This window comes from Chanodichthys erythropterus, chromosome 2, assembly GCF_024489055.1.
Source record: "Chanodichthys erythropterus isolate Z2021 chromosome 2, ASM2448905v1, whole genome shotgun sequence".
Classification (NCBI taxonomy): Eukaryota; Metazoa; Chordata; class Actinopteri; order Cypriniformes; family Xenocyprididae; genus Chanodichthys; species Chanodichthys erythropterus.
This window is the reverse complement of record NC_090222.1, coordinates 12,207,639-12,231,060: the sequence shown is the minus strand read 5'-3', so window position 1 is coordinate 12,231,060 and position 23,422 is coordinate 12,207,639. Positions and strand designations below refer to the sequence as shown.

Genomic DNA, 23,422 nt, shown 5'->3' with positions numbered 1-23,422 from the left:
ATATATATATATATATATATATATATATATATATATATATATATATATATATATATATATATAATGTGACCAGTCACGGAAAGTAGGGACACAAGTCGGTTCTGGGGCATTTTGAGTTATTCACAGATTCTGAAAGTGTAGTCTCCAAGCTTTCCAACGATGTGTGACACATGGAAATAATGTTTGGAGAAGTTGTGGCCATTTGAAGGTAGGCATTCAAGAAAGCTCTATAGGGAGAAAAACGCCTCTAAAGTTGCAGTTCTCACCTTTTCTCACCTGCTGGGAGTGACAATAGGGCTCATTTACATCTCATTTAGATAAACCTTACCCCCTATAAAACTGCATGGACCGCATACTATTAATAATAAAGGTTAATGTGCATTATAAATGTGAGTAATTTATCTTTTTTGACTTTTATAAAAATGATTTAGAGGCTGAAATATGTGACATTTTTTGTCAAAACTATTTGAACTTGTGCATTGTACATTGTTGTAAGACACTCCTTTAAAATCTGCCCATCATTTTTAATGTTATTATTTTAATGTTTATGTAAAGAAAAAGTACATATTGATGCTAATTTTATTTGTTATTTGCTGGTTTTCCACATGAAACTTGGTGAATTTACTTTTTGAACAGGATTCTGTGATAACCGTGATCATTTTGGTCACTATAATCATGAAATGAAATTTTCTCACTTGAGAAGCCTGTTAAAGAAGAATAGGCAATCCAGGAACTAACTGGACTAACAGAGGCCAGAGATCGCTAACTATGGCTATTCAAAACACTTTACAAGACAATAAATACACGATTGAGACGATGAATGCATGTATTGACTGAATTTGTGTCTGAATAGCGCTCCCTCTGTGGGCGTGGCCGCATTAGCGGGTAATGAGCTGAATCACAGACTTCTGACATGGCTCTTTTTTCATACAGATTACATAAACACAGAAGGTTTGTTTTCGATTTGACTTACACGATTTAAAATCTGACATTTCAACGTTTTTTCAGACACAAGTATAATTTTTTTATGATTAGTATTCACTAAGTTACAGTTCATTTTCTGAGAACTATCAGATTGGACTTCGTTCAGAGGGAGATGAGAGATCACGCATCATGTTAGTTTTCTTTATTTTACAAAAAGCACAACATTTTGTTTTTACTCTGAGTGTACACAAATAAAAGAAGACATTCTATAGTTTCAATTGATATATTACTTATGTCTCTATGACAAAAAATGACGGAGTATTTTAAGTCTGTTTTGCTGCAATGTGAAAAAAAAATGAGCCGGCGTGTTACCCGACTCCAGAGAGGTAATGTCTTATTTATGCCGCTTTCATCGTCGCTCAGATCGTCTTCAGAATCAGTGAGCGCTTGTTTATAAGCATCTGGCTTGTCGAAGAAGTACTTCAAAACATTTTCGGTGTAACGGCCACGGTTCTTCATTGAATTTTGATATCAGCTAGAGCCGGCCAGAGCGCTGCATAATAAGTAGCCACGCTTCCCAGTATGGAAATACACACAGACATGACACGCCCCTACTGCGTGCTAGAATCTCAGAAAAACAAGCCGATTTCAACCTCAAAATGTACGCTTTTAAATATACCAATACTGCTATCTCAAACACGGAAAGGCTTCTTCATGATCTCAACTAACAGATTCTGCAAAAAGACGAAAATCACAAATTTTGAAAAAAAAAATGCTTCTTTCTCATTTTGCTCGAAAGTTGTGCTGCCGACTTGTGTCCCTGGTTTCCGTGACGGGTCACATATATATATATATATATATATATATATATATATATATATATATATATATATATATATATATATATATATATATATATATATATATATATATATATATATATATATATATATATATATATAATATGCATTATTGATGCCAGAATTTAGCAAAGGACACATTTATTGAACAAGGACACATGACTTTGCATTTGTTATTGTTTATCATTAAAGCAATTAGAAATGGTGTTAACGTGGTCAGCCAAAATATTCCTCAAGTATTCATTGTAATAATATTCATCATCAATATTATAATACGGATATGCAATGATACTGAAGGTTGGGTTCCACATACTGTACATACATACATACATACATATTTTGATAAAGGGGTACATTTTCAATGCCAGACAGTGTGAACCTAGAGAATTTGGTTATTTTGCAAGGGGTCTGAGTTTAGTTCTCGAAGATTGTGAGCACTTTTTTTTTCTTCTATTTTAATCAACCCACAGGTGAAAAAGTCAGATCACTAAACAAACAGTGGTGTAGACAAGCTAAAAGTTAAAATTTAATATGTAGGGTTAGGGGTTTGTTCAAATAATATACAGCAAGTATGAGCAATAGTAATTGTGATGATTGTCATGGCAAGCACCACTAATTATAGTCATCTCAACCCTGAGTGTCACTGGCATTTTGCAACCATCTGGGAAACCATTAAAGGAGTAGATTTATGTTAAATTATGCTGATTGGGCTCTTTAAAAAAAAAAAAAAAAAAGTAATAATAATGAACATATTTCATAATGGAGTACAGGTGTTTTCTACAGCTAAATACACTCATTCAAGCCTACTTTGGATTTCTATGTGTGTGTTTGTGTGAAACAGAGATTACGTAAAGCTTACAGAGGTCATCTCTGTGTGGCTCCTTCTAACAACACGAGTGTCTGTTTGAAGGAGCAGCACACCTGGTCCTAAATAAAGGACTATGTAAATTGCCTGAGCCAGGCAGGCCTTTCATTAGTGTGATCTCACTGTTTGAGCTCTTTCTCTCTCTCCTTCAGCATCAATCCATTCAGTCCCAGGCATAAACATTCATTTCTTCTGGCTAATGTGGTCTCTCCCATTAGAAAAATCAGAGCTGGTCACGACTAGGAAGACTATGGAAGACGCTCAATAAAGTCAACATGGGAACAGTATTCATAACACATAGTGTTTCTATAATGAGAACTTTTATTACCCCCCCCCCCCCCCCCCTAGAAAACAAAAAGTTAATATAACACTAAAAAAATAAATAAATAAATTGTCATCGACATCAACCCTACTGATGAGGCCTTCTGATTGGAATATGAAGACCCTCTAGAACATATTTAAAAGTCATTTCAGAGGCACATTGTATTCTGCCGAAAGATTACAAAGACAAACATTTGAAAACACTGGAATAATGTGCACAATGAATCATACACAATAAGACCAGCAATGTGTATTATGAAAGTAAATACAGTTAATTTTCATTTAATGTAGACCTAAAACTGAGCTTTTCCAAAAGAAAAAAATCTGAATCACATATAGCAGTGTTTCTCAACTGGTGGGTCGCGAGTGTAGTCTAAGAAACAACAACAACAACAACAACAAAGTAATTGTAAATGTTTTTCTTATGCAAGACTTATTTTAAAAGACGTGTGGTAACACTGTTGTTTTTTTTTTGTCAGATCCAGCCTAAGTAAAGTGTGTCCTTATTCAGTATCTGCTGTCAGATGAGATGTTGTCAGACTATGTGTCAGTGTCATTATTCTAACATTATTTCTGTAACCTGTTATGAAATAAAAAGTCTCTTACTTCAGAAAAACAAACTTTACTGCCATGATAATTATACTGTGTTCACGGTGCGTGCTGTATATCACTTTACTAAATATAAATAAGCAAAAGAAGTTACGAGCAAGCAACATCACAGTTACATTGTCAATTAGTAAGTTGTGAAATTACCAAAAAATATATAAATAAATTTAGCTAGTACAGAGCTCAGTGTAAATGAGTACACCCCTTTTAAAAAGATTTGAACACATTTTAAACAATATTTCAATGAACACAAAAACAATTTCCAAAATGTTGACAAGACTAAGATTTATATAACATTGATTTAACTTATAAGGTTAATAATATAACTTAGAGAACAAAATTCAGTTTTACTCAAATTAGGGTGATGCAAAAATGAGTACACCCCACTGAAAGTCTCTAAAGCAAAGATCAATTTTAGACTACAAATGTCTAATTTAACAAGAATTCAACCACAGGTGAGTCTAATTAATCATTACCAGGCTTGGGAGGGTTACTTCAAAAATGTATTCCGTTACAGTTACAAATTACTTCATAAAAAAATTATTCAGTAATGTAATCTGATAACTTTTGGATTTTATAATATATATATATTCTCAATTTCTGCAAGTTTTTAAATGTTACACATTCCATACTTTTGAATGGGTCTCAACAATAAAAATAGTTTACAGATCTGATAAATTATCTATTGCAATATAATTATTGTTGTTGTTGTTTAGAACTTAAAAAAGTTTTTAATTTTAATGTTTAGCATGTTGGTTACTTCTAAAACCTATTAAAACTAAGCAATCGTGTCTCATTTCCACAACTTGGGAATACACAGCCCTGAATATATATGGCTATTCAGACATTTAGTGGCTACAGTATGGTATTACAGATTATTTTTTAGTCCTTTGATGAAGAAAGTGTTTTCGTAGCTGGAAGGCAGAGTTTGCACTGTACAACCATGCTGTTTGCTTTTTCTTCTTTGAAAATTTCCATGAATTGTTTTATTGAGTTTTTCCCCGCAGACAGCATCACTTCAACTAGCAGCAGTGATTCAATCTGCATTTGAGGAGATTGTAGACAGCTGTTATTTGCGCATGCACCAGCGGGTGGCTCACGTGAGTCTTCACTGGCAACAGAACCAGGAAATACTGTATAATCAAGCAGCGCTTAATATGTGTTATAATGGCAAAATAATGATTTATTTTTAAATGAAACGACTGTGATCCTGATCCTGATTGTGATAGTATCCCCCGTCAAATGTCATCTGATTACTATGGTTTTTGACGTAACAAATTACAGTTACTGGATTTTTGTATCCTGATTAAGTAAAGCCGTTACTAGGGCTGGGCGATATATCGAATGCTTTTCTCACGCGCATTTCGTCAGTAAAGCCGGTTCCCCGATTGCCGCTAAATCGCCATCACCTGCTTTCAAATGAAGCGGCATTTAATAGACAGAGCCGTAGTTCACTGATAAGCCACGCAATATCGCGTTCAATATCGACGGCAATTCATATCGATATTGAACGCGATATTGCGTGGCTTATCAGTGAACTACGGCTCTGTCTATTAAATGCCGCTTCATTTGAAAGCAGGTGATGGCGATTTAGCGGCAATCAGGGAACCGGCTTTACTGACGAAATGCGCGTGACAAAAGCATTCGATATATCGCCCAGCCCTAGCCGTTACATATATTCCGTTACTCCCCAACCCTGTTCATTAATCAGGTATCCAGCAGACAGTTGACTATAAAAGGGTGTTAACCCTTTGACGCGTACGATCACACCGTTGTGATTAGAACGTTCAGTGCCTCATGTGATCAACTGCCAAATTCAAATGTGCTTGCGCGCTTTGGCTGGCACTAAACCAGAGACGGGCGTGTGCAGCGCTTTCATTTATCACAAATATGCAGTGTTTTCAACCAAATAATGTTTATTTTAGGTTTCAGACATTTAAATACACATGAGTGCTAACAAAACAATATATTTAGAGTTTTTAAAATACACAATGATGTCTATAGAAGCGGAAACAACAATCCTTTTCATTATAATTAGACGACACATTTTATTCCTATCAGATACACATTGTGAAAGTAACTTTAAAGTTTACTCTATTCTTCCCCAGTTCACTGACTCACTTACTTTCATGTATTTCAGGAGAAGTGGATAAATTCACGTGTTGTAAATCCAATAGAGCCGATTCTCTGTACAGCGGCGCAAACTAACATGGCAGCTCCCATCGCGCATATGGCCCAATTAACGCGATCGTTATAAAGGTGTTTAAACATCAGAACACACCCACTTGCACATATTTGACAATCAGAATATCAGATATTTTATGCTATAGCTAACAAATTTGTGAATATTTTGAATAAAAAAGGAAAAATTTAATAAAATCAGATCATACAGTCATACAGCGGTGTAGTGTGTTAAGTGACAAGCAATGATGTGTCACCATGGAAACAATAAAGTGATATTATTTACGTTCTAAATAATGGTCGCCTTAAAAAAAAACTCACGCGGGGGGGTCAGCCAGAATATTTTAAACTTATGTGCGAAAGGGTTAAAACCCCTTCCCATTTCATGCTGTCAGCAATGGCACCTGAGAAAGAAAATAAAATCTTTACACCAGAATGGTGAAGGCTACAAAAAGATCGGCAAAGATTTACTTCAGTCAGAATACTGTAGCAAATGTGGTACAAAAATGTAAAAACGATGGAACTGTAACCATCTACCAGAGACGTTCCTTTTGTCCACGGAAGTTAACACCTTGATAGGAGCGTCTTCTGATGGAGTGTTGAAGAAAATCGGCAAGTTCACTGCAGTTATCTAAAGAAGTAGAAAGCCAAACTGGGGTGACTATTTCCCATGACACAATACGGCTTACACTGCAGAGGAATGGCATGCATGGGTGTAGTCCATGAAAGAAGCCTCTCCTAAAGCCCAGGCACAAAAAACCCCACCTAGAGTTGGCTCTGGAGTCACTCTGGAGTGATGAGACCAAGATAAATGTTTTTGGAACTGCATTTCATTGATGGCATCATGAATTCACAGATGTACTGCTCTATACTGAAAGAGATGATGCCACTGTTGGATGTCTGAAGAACAACATGGTGAAAGTGATTCAGTGGCCAAGTATGTCTTCTGATCTGAACCCAATCGAACACCTATGGAGAATTATAAAGGGACAAGTTGAGCATCACTCTCCATCCAGCATCCAGTCTATAAAAGAGGTCATATTTGAAGAATGGAAAAAGATAGATGTTGCAAAATGTCACCAACTTGTTCATTCCATGCCTAGAAGACTTGGTGCTGTCATTAAAAATCATGGAGGCCATACAAAGTACTAGATCTAGTTAAACTTAGTCTTGTCAACATTTTGGAAATTGTTTTTGTGTTCATTGAGATATTTTTTTTAAATGTTACTTTTCAAAGGGGGTGTACTCATTTACACTGAGCACTGTATGCCACGTGTCAGTAGGGAAGGATTTCCATGCAGGTGTTCATTCTATTCATCAGGATCAGTGTTCATGTTTTATTGTGTAATTACCAGAGTAACTGTTGTTTCCATAACCTTAACCCAAAATAACACTTTTTCACTTTGTGCCATTTTCTATATCTTTGATGAATGTGGTGGCTCATACCAATTTACTAACTTTATTGTATTATGAAAAACTAGTTTGGAACTTCTATTTAATAGCCTTGCCTTATACTGTTTGTTCATCGGTGTTACACTGTAAAAATAAACTGTTGGTTTAACTTAAAAATGTAAGTTACTTGTTGCCTTAAAATTTTGAGTTCATTGAAATTAAACATTTGCGTTAATACAATGAAGGCGATTAAACATGTTTTTTTTGTGTGTCCTTTTGAATGTAAATGAGCTGCTGCTCCCCGCCGCTTTCCAGAAGAGGGTGGAGCTTTAACAGCTTGTGTTTCAGTTGCTCAACAACAAAGCTGGAGAATCTCACACACAGCCAAAATGACGATTGTCAGTAACGGCTGATTTATACTTCTGTGTCCAGTGTGCGCTGTAGCTACGGCCTGTCATAGGCTACGTGTGTTACAAAATGTAACAACGCATCAGTTCTACGTAGACTGCAAGCATTGTGATTGGTATGCTAGAACCCCACCCTCAGGTTAAAAAACTGGCGCGGAGCAAGCAGAGAAGAGCGAGCGTTTTTAACTTCCATAGGAATGAAAAAACGCTCTGTTTCAAGGGACACTGCCTACTAGTGGTCTGCATGCATGTCGATGCAGACAACAAGACAGAAGCATAAATGAAAACAGATGCATAGCTTATGGTGCAGAGGCTCCAGTGTGAGTCCGACACAGAAGTATAAGCCTTAAAGGTCACGAAACCCCACTGTTTTACCCTGGTCGTTCACACATCAAAGCTCCAAACAGTCTGTTAAAATGGGTGTGTAAAGCTCTGGAAAATTGGGAGTGTAGAGGGGGGGAAGAGGGGAGAGAACATCCAATGAAGCACAGACATAGAACACACTCATTATACAGAATAATGAATATTATAATATATGAGCACAGAGAAAATTACAACAAACTCCCAAGCACAAGGGAGAAATGCGAAAGAATATTTAATAGGGCTAATAATAGGCTACTTTGATTAGGTTTAAGAGCACTGCAGTCTCAAAATCAGTCTTTTGTTTATTAGAATAATCGTGTTGTCGCGTTCGGATAGGCTACACCACTGTATCAGTGTCCAGTTTGCACATATAATTCATTTGACTTGATGAAATATGTATGCATATATGTGTGCTTGTTCATGTTTGGTGCAGGAGAATGTGTGAAATAAAAACTTTAAACACAGATACTTTATTCTGCATGAGCTAGGATCCACATGGCTAGTGTTATTAAACTCATTGTGAAGCTCCGAGCTGAAACCGATCATATGCGCGCTCCGCGTGTATATTATAACAATCGTATTTTTCATGTCTTCGTATTCAAACTCCAGTTCTGACTGCATCGCGAGCAAAATACAAACAACACATGCTGCTGGGGGAAAAATACACACTGCGTTCATGTTTGAACACAGCTAGAGCAGGCAGAGGTAAATGAACAGCACTTTTGTGACATTTGAATTCTCTGCTGTAATGCGATCTCACGCGAACATATTTTCCATTTGTGCTGGTACAGCAAAACAATCCACATGCACACAAACCTCTGCTCTGGTCGTGTCACAGGAAAACACATTGTGTTGTAGCACTGAGGAAACGAACACCAATGATATGTCTCTGAATGACAAGAGACGAGGTGAGAGAAGTGATACTTCCTCATGCATAATACCGCAATTATAATCTTATGCATACTACAGCGCAGTGATTGGATTAAATGAGCTTTATGTCATGAATATATGTCGAGACTTGCTCGAAACGGTTTACGTCAGCATGTTCGACCATGCCCATACTTGGGCCGAAAGTACACAATGACGTCAGATTTTGTGACATTGCTCCGACTCGGCTTTTCAAACCGGAAGACAGAAATCGAAATTTACAATTTATGTAGTTGCTGTGGAGTCATCAACTCCTCGACTAGCATGTGCCATCATGTTAATCTTTTGTGCAAATCCAGCGTTGAATTGACCCTCGTTTGTGAAGCAGTCCGGCGTAAAATGACAGCATGGCAAGCAACAACACTCTACTACAACAACTCTTCCTCTTCTCTAAAGCAGCTCAACATGGCCTCACCCCCTTTGTTGCGTGTTCTTGTGGGCAGAGTTTATGTAAATTCTAAGGTTAGTGATGTCACTATCCCGGGAAGAAGCTCATTGTAGTCCCAGCCAGCTGGTTGTTGTAGTCCTTAAACAGAGAATTCTTTAAAAGAAAATATCTTACTTTGCACTACACACTAACTAAAGTTAAAAAAAAGTGAAATCATAATCAACCACCTCTTTAAGTAAAGTGGGGCAGTACTTGTGTCAACCATTTTTGAGAAAATAAATTTGCATGGTTCAAATGCCTAAAAATTTGCATTGTGGCTTAATGACCATGGGAAAATGTGGGTCCCATTGCCAAACCAGTTGAGAACCACTGGCATATAGCACACTGATAGCCTTCGGTAACAAAGTTACCTTCATGATAAACACACGCTCCCTGACAGTCCCCAGGGTGATGCATAACGAATGGGTGTTTATGACCAATTCAGCACAGGGTCTTTGCTAAATGCAAAGACGGAGCGCGTGTGGAGCCGTTGAGTGTGTTTGATTACAGAGCAACAGAGATCAGAGGCAAAAATACATTGGTATAAACTGCATCACAGATATTCAGAGTCATGGAAGGGTCAGTGCGCTCTATAGAGAGGCACTACAGGCAGAGCTAATAGGGAGGGGATGGAATATGCACAGTATGTGTGTGTGTGCGTAATAAATATTTAATGGAAGAGTAGTGTGATGCCCAGTTGCAGCCCAAGGCTCTGCTACACGCCACTTACAGTGAGCACAACCCTTTCATCATCCATGCACACGGAATCGCACACACACACACACAATCGCGCACGGCTCTTCCAGCTGCAGTCTGACCTGAAAACCTGTCTGCATGCTGCTCTGGCTGTCTTTCTGAATTAAGAGCACTCTCACTCTCGATTGAGCACACAATATTCTCTGGCTAGCTCGGTTACTCTCATCTTCTCTGTGTGCGTTATGCACTTTTTACCCTCCCCCAACCCTCTCCCATCATCACCTCCTGGCCTTTTTTCTCCTCCTCGCCCTCTAATTCCCTATCCCTTCCTCTCTCTCTCCCTCTCTGATGTCTTGTTTCCTGAGCTCAGCTCTCTCTGAATCAGCAGAGGTTCTCAAACAGGTCAGCACAGCGAAGCATTACAATTACTGCCTACATCAGCCTCACACATGGATTTATTACCGTACTCGCACAACGCTAATGTTGGGGAATTGGCGGAATTAAATTAACCCCCGTTTCTTTCATGGCTTTCCAAAAGATGTGCCGTTAATGTTTGCGGGGTGTAATTAGCAAGGCAGCATCGGGAAGTTGCACCAGCTTCTGGCTGTTGCCTCTGCTCCAATCGTGTCGCTGTCAGTCTAGACCTGCTTTAGAGAGAGTGATCAACTGCACAGCCTGGTGGCAGTGCTGCTGGGAAAAAAAAAAGAGAGGGAGAGAGAGAGAGAGAGAGAGAGGAGTAACAGCGCTGGAGGGCCAGCTCTCTCTCTGAGCTTATTACTGCGAGGAACTAGACTTGCTTATAAGCTTTGTATCCTAGAATTGAGGTGCATTTTTCTTTCTCTCCCAGGCTTGTTTTCTCTCTAGTTGTGTCCCAAATTACACACAATATACACTATGTACTTATGCACTATGTACTTAACTGTGTAGAGTATGAATTTTGTATGAATTGGTTATTTTGTCATTCAACATCGGAGTCTGACAGCTCCTCCCCATCCGCTACATGATTAAAGCCGCAACAGTTGAGTGCAAGAAGTGTCCAACATTTCACACTTTGTTTTTTTCAGTTAAATGAGTGCATCATCCAGGTATTTAAAGTTACTTTACTTTTTTTTTCCTTTTTTGGAATTTTTAGTGTGAACTAGTGTAGTCAAAAGTACAACGTAAGGCAGAATGTAAGGCTGAACACCCTTACTGACAATCGTCATTTTGGATACTCCAGCTTTATTTTTGAGCAACCGAAGCACAAGCTGTTAAAGCTCCGCCCTCTTCTGGAAAGCGACCGGGAGCAGGAGCTCATTTGCATTTAAAGGGAACCCCTGGTGTTAAGACTTATATGGCTTAATATAATGTAAATGATGTCTCTTACTGAAATATGTAGTATGATGTTGATGACGTCAAATGGTTGCACTCACTGAGCTACTGACACTGTCCTATTGCTATTTTTACCGCAACACAGCTCGGAATATAATATACGATGCCACATTGTGCAGCTTTTGGTTGTAATTTTCAGTCGATGAGCCAGGAGCTCATTTGCATTTAAAGGGAACCCATGGTGTTAAGACGTGTATGGCTTAATTTAATGTAAATGATGTCTCTTACTGAAATATGTAGTAGAAAACCCATGAAAGATTTACATTATTTAAAAAAATCCATGACATATTTGGACCGATTTGGACATTGGGCGGTGCCATTTTGTTTAGGTGGACAGTGCGTTCTATGTCGATGACATCAAATGGTTACACTCACTGAGCTACTGACACTGTCCTATTGCTATCGCTTACACTAATACACACGGGAGTGTTTGAAAGCAGGCGTCTATCAGTGGACCGGTCTGCTAATAGATGCTTTCAAATGCTACTGCTCCTGCTTTCAAAACTCTTTTAAAATTAAACACTTCCCTGTGCTTTCCAACGCTCCCATGCATTGATCATTGTAGCCAATCAGACACGTGTTGAGCGCGTGAACACAATGGCCAATCAGAGGTGTTTTTTAATTGTTTTTAATTTCAGTACCGACTTGGTATCGTGGTCGGTACTTTTGACAACGCTAGTGTGAACACACTACAAAACAGTACAGAATAGTGCATAAGTCTACAAATTGGGAAGCACCTCCTGTCTCTCTGCTCAGTATTTGCACTTGTTTGTTAGGGGTTGCATTGATATTAACATTCGGATTGATGCTGATAACTTTTCCATGTTATGTTTGACAGCCGATAAATGGACAATATCATATTATATTATTGTGCAATATATTAAAATAGTTTTGTCAACCTTTGTGATACAAATAATTGCATATAGTGGTTGTAAATGTATTTGGACATGGGTCATGCTTAATCTATGAATGTTGTTGCATTAGAAACGAAATATCAAGGCATTTACAAGTAAATGATTCTAGAGATTTTCACAGTAACCAATGTTCATGACATTAACTATGAAAATTTTCCATAAAGTTTGATCCATAAAGTGTCCAAAAAATGAGAACTTCATAACCTTTTTGTTGTTGTTTGTTTGTTTGTTTGTTTGTAATATTTTGCTTGACAAGCATGCTATGTTTCTGTAAAATACTTGCTTCTTGGTTTGATATTTTGTAATATAATGCAAAGATTTTCAGATGTAGATTAGGTGTCTCAATAGATTTTGCCACTATATATTACTGTATATCAAAAATTGAAAAGTATAATAGTACATTATATATATATATATTTTTTAAAAACAATTTTATAATCAAATTTTAATCATGAGTTGGGTGTTTAACAATAGCGTTTGTGCATGCGGTCTGAAACAGACACACATGTATACATGTCCACACTTTTTTTTTTTTTTTTTTGTGTGTTTAGTGGCCTTCTCTAATACTAAAGGCCAATTCACACTGCACTGACAGACACAGAGCAACGCCGACAGACACCAGATTAAAGCATGACGCTTATCAGACATTCTAATTTCGATTCAGCATGTTCAATCAACAAAAACAAGCTCCGACAGATGCCAACACACTCCTCTTGCCGTCTGTCGTGTTGTGTGAATTGGCCAAAAAACAGATATCAGCTATCGGGTAAAGCCAGTTATTTTTGCTTGTTATATTGACCAACACCATTTTTGCATGCAATTTGCATCCGACGGTCAATGGGTGTTCTGTCTGAAGCAGAGACAACTGTGATATCCACTAGGAGCTACTTCTGAAGTTTAGAAAGTTGCTGATGCATCAATAAACACAAGGTGTTTTTAATGAAAGTAAAACAGACAGCAGCTGTTGATCATTACAGGCCATCAGTTCTGAAACACAAATTTGAAATCAACCTTGAAAGTTCAATGGAATGAGATGAACTCCAGGAAGAACTACTTCAAGCAGCTGAGAATCTAAATTTAACCAAAAAGTGATGAGACAAAAAAAAAAAAAACTCAAATGCTGCATAAGCAGGTTGGAGCAGAGGGCTAAAATTGGGCACATTCACTAGAGGGCACAACTTTTGCCAAACGTTGGCAGCTGACCAGCCAGAAAAGAACAGTAGCTGCAGAAGCGCAGCCACAGAACAGCTAGAGAAACTTTCGTTTTTTGTATCAAGCCTAACTTTTTCCTTCTGAATGATACTTTATTTTAATGCTGCAGACCAGGGGTTGTCTGCAACATAAGCTATAGCTCCTAAATTGTCTTCTTAATGGCAGATCTTCCCCTGCTAATAAAGGAATAATGAGGGAGTCTGTATGGTGTTCGGTCCCCTGTGGAAGAGAAGCTCTCAGCACTCACAATAAACACAGTCTGTTCAGACTGGTGATGATCAGTTTGATGTCTATCTCCATGCAGATGGTTCCATTCTTAAACAATGCAGGCCAGCGTGGTTAATTGCTACTGAGACGACCGGAGGTGTGGTTATGTGAGCATTTCTGCTGCAGGTGAGTGAGTGTTTTTGTGTGACAGGACTGACTGACGAACGTGCGAGCAAACGCGTTGAGCGCCCTTGACTCGCGGCATGCGAATAATGCCTATAAGGGCTGGGGGAGGTTTGTTATCAGACACATCCCCCCGCCCCCATGCACACATATTCACACACACACTCACGCACACACTAGCGCGCACACTTACACACACTCTGTGAGGACAGTGTAGCAGTCTTACCCCTTCCCGAAGGCACCTCATTAACACGGTGTAGGCGGCAGCAGGAACGACCCACAATCCTCCTGGGCGCTCTTTCTTCTCTTCCTGCAGGGGAAGGAAAGAGAGCATGTGTGTGTGCGAGAGAGCGAGAACTATTACAGAGACTCATTGAAGCAACAATTAAAAACAGTAAAATGCAGCCACCATCATAATGAGGCTAAATAAATAAAGTCCTGCGACAGTAAATAAGACGCCAGGCTCAGGCAGGTACAGGAAACACAGCTCTAGTGATAAGCAATGATCGTGTCAATTAGAGGGAGAAGCGGAAAACGCTGCGAAGCAACATCCTGCTCTCATTTAACTTCTAATGCTTACATTCAGCACAGCGTTGAAAGACCTTCGTACAAGTCAAGGCCTGATTTGGATTTCTGTTTATATGTAGCTGCATTATGCAGTGCGCAGTTGGTTGTTATAAATTGGAAAGAGAGAAAAAAAAAAAAAGAAAAAACTGATGATTGCATTTTATAAAGGTAGAAATGTTATTATGACAAACTGGCCTTAAAATTCCTACCTAAACTTAAATTGCATGAGTGTAAACAGCTTTATAATTCAAAACGAATCATTTCACATAAATTAACTGAACGTTATTAAAATGTACAATGAAGTAAACCATAAGTGGTTAGATGTGCACAGTAAAATTAATATTAATCAAAGAGTCAATTTAGTAGTGTATCTCCAAGCCTGATTAATTAAACCTGATTAAATGTCAATATATTTTTTTTTCTTATAAAAATCATGTTGCATTTTAAATCATATTTATATAACATGCATAAATTAACTCAAGGCTGCATTTGCAGTACCATGGATTTTGCTGCAGTTTGTGCAATAACATATTTTACAGTTAATTCAGCACTTCTATAGTCAATAAGACTTTACAATATTTAAATATGGAAGGATCTAATGCGATAGACTGATAGCCATTAGTGAGTACATCAATGGGCTTCTTCTTACAGAGAACTTTTCAAACTTTTTCCAGGGCCATTAAAATTGGTTGTCATGGGATAGCAGCAGAAAAGGGGAAAAACTCTACCCCCCAGTGGCTGATACAATAAATTTGGAGGCAGAAATCATTGCATGAAAAATAGCACCAACTAATTCACTGGCCTCGTTATGTAAACTGCTGGTTACTGAAGAGATGATTAAACTTCACGTTTAATACATTATTTATTTAGTTATAATGTAAATATAATGTATTATTATTATTATTGCCAAACCTAAGAATGTATGCATTTCATTGCATTAGACAAAAAAAAATATCCAATCAGTTATGGCCATAAACACCATATTTGAAATTCTTGATGCTGCTCTGCTTTACTCCATTATGCACTGATTTTCTTTGTTATAAGGATGACAAAAGCTTTTAAAGTTGCATTTTTAGGCTAGTCTGCCTAAGAGGTCTAAAATGTCAAAATGATTGACATGGCCAATCTAATAAAAAGGTGGGCTTTACTATTTACAGAAGCTGAACATTATGTGCATGTAATATTACAGTTTTAAGATAAAATAGTTAAACAACCAGCCGCAATGTCCATTGGTGCAAACTACTTGACTCTTTGTATCATTTTGCCATTCTGAACTGAAAATATAGACTATTATTTCCATTATCCATGTAATTCACTGAACTGAATGTGATGAGCAAAGAAACATCAATGGAGCGTTTTCGCATATGAGGCATAGGATTAAGAATGTGTATTTTTTTTTTTTATATTATATATTATATATATATATATATATATATATATATATATATATATATATATATATATATATATATATATATATATATATATATATATATATATATATCAACATTTAGTTGTCTGCTATTAAAATATGCACCAATAAGTACTAGGCCATAATTTGCTGTAGCTATACCTCCTGAATAGGGTTGGGTGGTACGATGATATATATTGTAGCGACAATATAAAGTGTCTATCGTTAGAGTTTTTGCTATACTGTTTATGATCCAGTATGTAAATACACCCACATAGCACAGTACAACCTAAAGTTTTTGACACTTTAGAGCAGGGTTCTCAAACTCAAATTGGCAGGGGGCCGTTTCTGTGATTGACACCTCATAGGAGGGCCATATTAACATTCAAGTGCAAGAAAGCGCAACATTTCAGAAAATTTACTTTCCTTTGCATTATTTCTCATTTACATCAAATTTGCATACTAAAATATCTTTATACCTATACTATAAATATTTTATTTACCATACTAAATGTAAACAGCAATATATCTCTTATTGTTACAGAGTGTAATATAATTATATTACTAATATAATACTACTAATATACTAATATAATACTACTAATATACTATTGATTGCAATAGTCTGGTGCAACTTCTCACATCCAACAAGGTGCATGGAATAAAAAAAATAGTAATTTAGGAACAAAACCATCAACACTTGTGGCGTGGAGGGGTCAGAAATAAACAAAAAACTATCTACTTTATTTTGCCAAAAAATAAAAATCTCTTATTGTTATATACATTATTAGTTTTTAATATTTAGTGGAAGTATTTTCCCTTACTTTGTGTTAGCTTAAATAACATTACATTTTTGCACTGACCAACACTGTACTGAACAAATACAATCCCTGAATACATTTGTACACTCTTCTGTTTCTTGAAAGACACCTGGCAGCGCATTTGTCCAAGATGCCGTTTGAGCATCGGTAACATTTAATGGCTGCATCGGACGCGTTTCGGTGGTTTAAATCGACGCTCGTGACTTAAAGTCGAGTGCTTTTACTGTAATTTAGGCAAGCACGCTCATAATAGAAGCGACGCGGTTGGGAGCCTGGTTGCATAGCAACGACAGATGCAACTGGAGCGAAAGCACATTGGAAAGAAGGAGAATGCGGTGCGGCCGCATATGACGTGATATGTGAATGCCCCCATAGAACGGTGAATTTTTCTTTGCATATCAGACCGGTAGCAACTAGAGAATACTAATAATAATTTAGCGGGCCGGATTGTGTTTTATTTTTTAGATCAGTTGCGGGCCGGGTAGAGGGGGAGGACAGGCCGTAAATGGCCCGTGGGCCGGCAGTTTGAGACCACTGCTTTAGAGTGATAGAGACAAATGCAGAAATAATAATATAGAGTGGGATGTGTATGATGTTAAAAAGAATTATAAAGTGCAATAAGACATGAAAAACAAAACAAAAACACCTTTCTCAGACAGCGCGCAATCCCAAATTCAGTTCTCTTTCACAGTGTATTGAGTTTGAATGGTGAAATACACAATTATGTCAAAATGCCCATTCACATAAACACAGTTGCTTTGTCTCAAGTGAACGTAAAAAGTTGGATAAAAAACTGTATGTGTATCAATACATTAGATCATTCAGTCTTAAAGTGACAGCAGCCTAATATACCTGCTGCCGTCTGTGTTATTAATGTTAATCAAAAAAAAAAACTAAGAGAAAATCACTCACTGCTCTTAACTGTTGTATATTTATATTTAATTCATACAGTGAAGACTACGCACTGTTGGTCATATACACAGGTGCTGGTCATATAATTAGAAAATCATCAAAAGGTTGATTTATTTCACTAATTCCATTCAAAAAGTGAAACTTGTATATTACATTCATTCATTACACACAGACTGATATATTTCAAATGTCAAATTTCTTTTAATTTTGATGATTATAAATGGCAACTAAGGAAAATCTCAAATTCAGTATCCCAGAAAATCAAAATATTGTGAAAAGGTTCAATATTGAAGACACCTGGTGCCACACTCTAATCAGCTAATTAACTCAAAACACCTGCAAAGGCCTTTAAATGGTCTCTCAGTCTAGTTATGTAGGCTACACAATCATGGGGACGACTGCTGACTTGACAGTTGTCCAAAAGATGACCACTGACACCTTGCACAAGGAGGGCAAGACACAAAAGGTCATTGCAAAAGAAGCTGGCTGTTCACAGAGCTCTGTGTCCAAGCACAGTAATAGAGAGGTGAAGGGAAGGAAAAGATGTGGTAGAAAAAAAAGTGTACAAGCAATAGGGATAACCGCATCCTGGAGAGGATTGTGAAACAAAACCCATTCAAAAATGTGGGGGAGATTCACAAAGAGTGGACTGCAGCTGGAGTCAGTGCTTCAAGAGCCATTACGCACAGACGTGTGCAAGACATGGGTTTCAGCTGTCGCATTCCTTGCGTCAAGTCACTCTTGAACAACAGACAGCGTCAGAAGCGGCTAAAGACAAAAAGGACTGGACTGCTGCTGAGTGGTCCAAAGTTATGTTCTCTGATGAAAGTAAATTTTGCATTTCCTTTGGAAATCAGGGTCCCAGAGTCTGGAGGAAGAGAAGAGAGGCACACAATCCACGTTGCTTGAGGTCCAGTGTAAAGTTTCCACAGTCAGTGATGGTTTGGGGTGCCATGTCATCTGCTGGTGTTGGTCCACTGTGTTTTCTGAGGTCCAAGGTCAACGCAGCCGTATACCAGGAAGTTTTAGAGCGCTTCACGCTTCCTGCTGCTGACCAACTTTACAGAGATGCAGATTTCATTTTCAACAGGACTTGGCACCTGCACACAGTGCCAAACCAGTACCCGGTTTAAGGACCATGGTATCCCTGTTCTTAATTGGCCAGCAAACTCGCCTGACCTTAACCACATAGAAAATCTATGGGGTATTGTGAAGAGGAGGATGCGATATGCCAGACCCAACAATGCAGAAGAGCTGAAGGCCACTATCAGAGCAACCTGGGCTCTCATAACACCTGAGCAGTGCCACAGACTGATCGACTCCATGCCACGCTGCATTGCTGCAGTAATTCAGGCCAAAAGAGCCCCAACTAAGTATTGAGTGCTGTACATGCTCATACTTTTCATGTTCATACTTTTCAGTTGGCCAAGATTTCTAAAACTCTTTTCTTTGTATTGGTCTTAAGAAATATTCTAATTTTCTAAGATACTGAATTTGGGATTTTCCTTAGTTGTCAGTTGTAATCATCAAAACTAAAAGAAATAAACATTTGAAATATATCAGTCTGTGTGTAATGAATGAATATAATACACAAGTTTCACTTTTTGAATGGAATTAGTGAAATCAACTTTTTCATGATATTCTAATTATATGACCAGCACCTGTATATTTTATATATATATATATATATATATATATATATGGAACCGGCTTTACTGACAAAATGCGTGTGACAATCGCATGCGATATATTGCCCAGCCCTACTCCCATTCACTATGTTGTAGAGAGCACAGCCATAGTTTTTCACCTGGACTGCAATTGAAATTCATAGCGTCAACACACCAATTGCTCACATTACACTAGAACTGAAGAGTAGAGAAAAGTCATTAGATAAAGCCAATCAAGGCCACAGCATCCCTCACCCTCCCCCTGGTCTCAGAGCTAATATAATCAATAAAAGCTGTGTGTGTTGTTGTACTGCATGACCCTGAAAAACACAACCGTACAGGAGATACACACTTATATAAGCCCAACAAAGCATGTTATCAGCTAACTTCGGGTCCCTTACAATCGATCAATACAGCGATCAGATTAGGGTGACCAGATGTCTACAAAACAGGACAAATTTTGGTAAAAAGGGTCTAAAAAAAAAAAAAAAAACGTGTCCTGGGAAAATAGGCCATCTCATCACACCAGTTGTAATGAGACAAAATGATGCTGTGATGAGTCGTTTATGGACTCCAGAGGCTGTGCTTCATTACACCTTTAGACCTCCTTCACAGGCTGCTGAAAATGTGCGATGCTAAAAATCCCCCAACACTGACTTTGACCAAAGCATTGTGTAATAGCTGGCAAACGCAGTGTTGCCATGGCAAATACTAGAGGTAACGGGTAAATGCAAATAAAAAGTGTACATTTTCAACAGTGATCTTTATGGTGCTAAAAATCTGTCAAAGGTTACGCATGATTCACCAGACTGCATCTGTTATGAGGTGGTTCTCATGTTGAGGTTAATGAGGTCTGAGAGGTTGAGTGAAACTGTCCTCATAAGGGAGCTTTTTAAATGTCATGGAATACTCGGAGGACAAATATTGCCTGTAAGACATTTATGAGAAGCAACTTGAGCTGTATGAAATTTCAGGCCATTGAACATACGGATCCATTCTTGGGATCGCAATCCAGTGGCTAGTCCCCCTAGAAGTCAAAGTGAAAGTTGTGCACTGATCAATAATTACTACAATATAATAGACAGTCTACCTCTTACATTACTAGTTGGACCCATATGAATATTGATATATGTGAATTATAGATGATTATTTAATTAGAGGAAATTTTATAACGCCATAATTTTGAAGAAATATATTAATTTTAAAAGGAGATCTATTATCCCCATTATAAGGGTTTTATACTAGAGTCAACTAGCGTAGGTTTTCATATATGAATGTTTAAAAAACACATTATTTTTCACATATTTTACATTACTGCAGCACCTCTCTTCCCAGTCTGTCAGTAATGTTCTGTTTAGTTCCTGTCTTTATAAGGCCCTTCATTCTGAAAATCGCAGTGCATTCTGACTGATCGGGTGGACCAGTGTGTTGTGATTTATCAACAGCTTTGAGCATGTTTTGGAAATGTCTCGCCCCTTACCATAAATGCGAGTTTCAACACACTACTCAACCAGGTCTCACCCATGCTTTGCTTGTCTTGCTATGCTATGCTTTTGGCAGGAATTATTTAACCGAGAAACATTATGACGTGAACGTTCCCAGAAGAAAATTGAAGACTACAGTAGGTGGCCATCCAAAACGGAGTTTCTACCGCCGCGCCTGCCGCCGCGTCACATTTGCAACTTTTGACCGCTGAGTGGCGCTTTAACCACATGTTATCCAACAAATGCATCAAAGCACATTTATCTTTATGCAAAATGTCAATATTCTCACATATTAGGCCTATATTTATCACAAATACATTTTTTCACTGAATAATTTTGCTCACATTATTAAGGCACGATTTAGCTAAATCATTGAAACTAAAAAGAATGGACGGATTAATAAAACGTCATAAAAAACTGCAACTCATGCAGCCGCATTTAAATGCAGGAGTGTATTCTATTCCTTCAAATATCAAATATCAGATTCAGAAACAACACATTCCAGCGGATAGATCGCCTCTTATTTAACACAGAGCTACGAATTTAAATAAGGCTGAATCAATATAGTACGTCTTTCTGTTTTTATTAAATTTATTAAATACATGTCTTTGTCTCGGCACACCGCTAACAGTAACACAGTAGCACAGTGCATCAAAGCTTGCTGTTGTCTTGGCTACCTTACAAACGGCAATGAAAACAACAGTGAATTTTCCCCCTTTTGTGGCAATTTAGCACTATTTTCTATGGTATTTTGCTTGCATTTTTGGGCTTCAGTTGGATGCTTTATTTTTATCTTTAGTCAAAAAAAAGCAAAGGCTAGTAAATAATCTGCGACAGGGCCCATCATAGGGTGGGGGCTGAGGGGGTGTCCCGTACGCCCATGATGTAATGGTAATACATCGCTTACAATGGGTTCATGTTAACTACTGTATGATTATCAGACGATTTTAATGTGTTAATGTTTCAACCATATTGTGCAATTATAGCTATGTAACAATCTGATAAACTGCAATTGTGCAGTTTGTATCCATTAACACGCTCATAAACATTACAAAAAGAAATGTCATGCCATGAGCTACACAATTATGAAAAGAAAAAAAGAAAAAACGTTGATATCCCAATAATCAACATTTTGTTATTCAACAAGTGCTAGGCTATTAAGATAAAAAGTTTCTGCTAGTTTGCGCCTAATCTGACTCTCCACAATGGGCTACAGAATGCATATGAATATTTTATAGGCCTATTTGTATTTTGACTGCAGTTATAGAGCAAAATGATGAGAACATGTTTAACACTAAGTTTAAGATTCTTTATTAAATATTCTTCCTTTATGCAAAACATATAGGCATCTGTACATTGTATCATCACAACATCATAACATAAATTATTAAATTATAGTTGAAATGAACCGTACAAACCCAATCTTGTTTTTTGCTATTTATTTAGGCCTGTTTATTTATATCCCAGATCTGTGTTGATTCAGTTCATTTCAATAACTGCTGATGTTGCAAACTGTGGTTAAGCTGTAAAGCAGCTCGAAAGAATTGACCAAGATTAGAACAATAACTGTACAGAATCTTTACAGCCATCCAATGTTCCTTAAAGACAAAGAAATAAAATAAATATGTTAAAGAAAAACAAACAAAAACAACAAACCGATCGTGATCCATTTATATATCAATGTATAATTTTTACATTATCTTGTGTGTATAAAAAGCACTCACCCAACCTAACAGTGCTTGCTCTGCAACACTTGACAAGTTTGAGATATGGGGAAGGGCGCTTTGTTTAAAATGTTTGTCACCAAAGCCATTAATCCAGAGGGCGGGAGACTCAAAATATTAGCCTAAGCTATGCGCGTGACAGACCTTTTTGCAATCTTAGTGCTTTTTGTTAATTTTAACATCCTGAACTGATCATATGAAATAAGCTGACGAAATACACAATTGTTAGACTCTGTTATGAGTATTTGCTGTAAGTTTCTTTATTTGTTTGTGTTATGGGGATTTGCAGTGTTTTGCAGTGTTTCACGCTCCACTCCAGAAGTTCTGAATGGGATCAACCCTCCCCCCGCGCGTTTGCCAGCGTCTGCTGCTGCCGAGCAGAGTAGGCCTATATGCGAAATTTTGACTGGAGCGAGGAAGGATTTTTTTTAAAGCCGGAGCGTCGTGTTTTTTGTTTGTTTGTTTGTTTGTTTTTTTAATCTGCAAGAAATGTTATGAGTTTGGTGTGTGGTAGGAAAAAAAAAAGTTTGCATAAGCCACTACGCAAATTTGTGTCTAACTAGACCAGCTAAAATATAGCCTATTGTTCGACCAAAAACATCTTATTATTTATTTAAGTAATTAAGACATGTAATAAAGTAATAAATAAATTTAATTAAAACAGAAAGACGTATATTGATTCAGCCTTATTTAAAGGCCGCGGAAACATGGTTTAGTTTGTTACGCACTTCAATCCATTCCACTCCCGACGTTCTTGCTTTTCTTCCTAATTATTAAATATAGGCAATTGGTTGATGAAACATTAATTGAAATTAAGATACAATTTCTACAAAACAAAATTCACTTCAAAGAAAAACTTACTATAAAACAAAACTTAATGAAGTGGTCAAACTCATGTCTGACCCACTGCATCATTGCGCATCCGTCATGCTATTCCCTTGTCATAATGAACATAGGTGAAATTAAAAAAAAATAAATAA

The 23,422-nt window shown here is 37.4% G+C and overlaps 1 protein-coding gene across 2 annotated transcripts in view; it reads right to left on the bottom strand.

The window, feature by feature from the left end:
• Positions 1-23,422, bottom strand: part of ulk4 (unc-51 like kinase 4) — a 276,239-nt gene that overhangs the window by 212,249 nt on the left and 40,568 nt on the right. For both annotated transcript variants that reach the window (XM_067401179.1, XM_067401171.1), the window contains exon 19: positions 14,083-14,166. In XM_067401179.1, the coding sequence (XP_067257280.1) occupies positions 14,083-14,166 (84 nt within the window). The remainder of the gene's footprint in view (positions 1-14,082; positions 14,167-23,422) is intronic.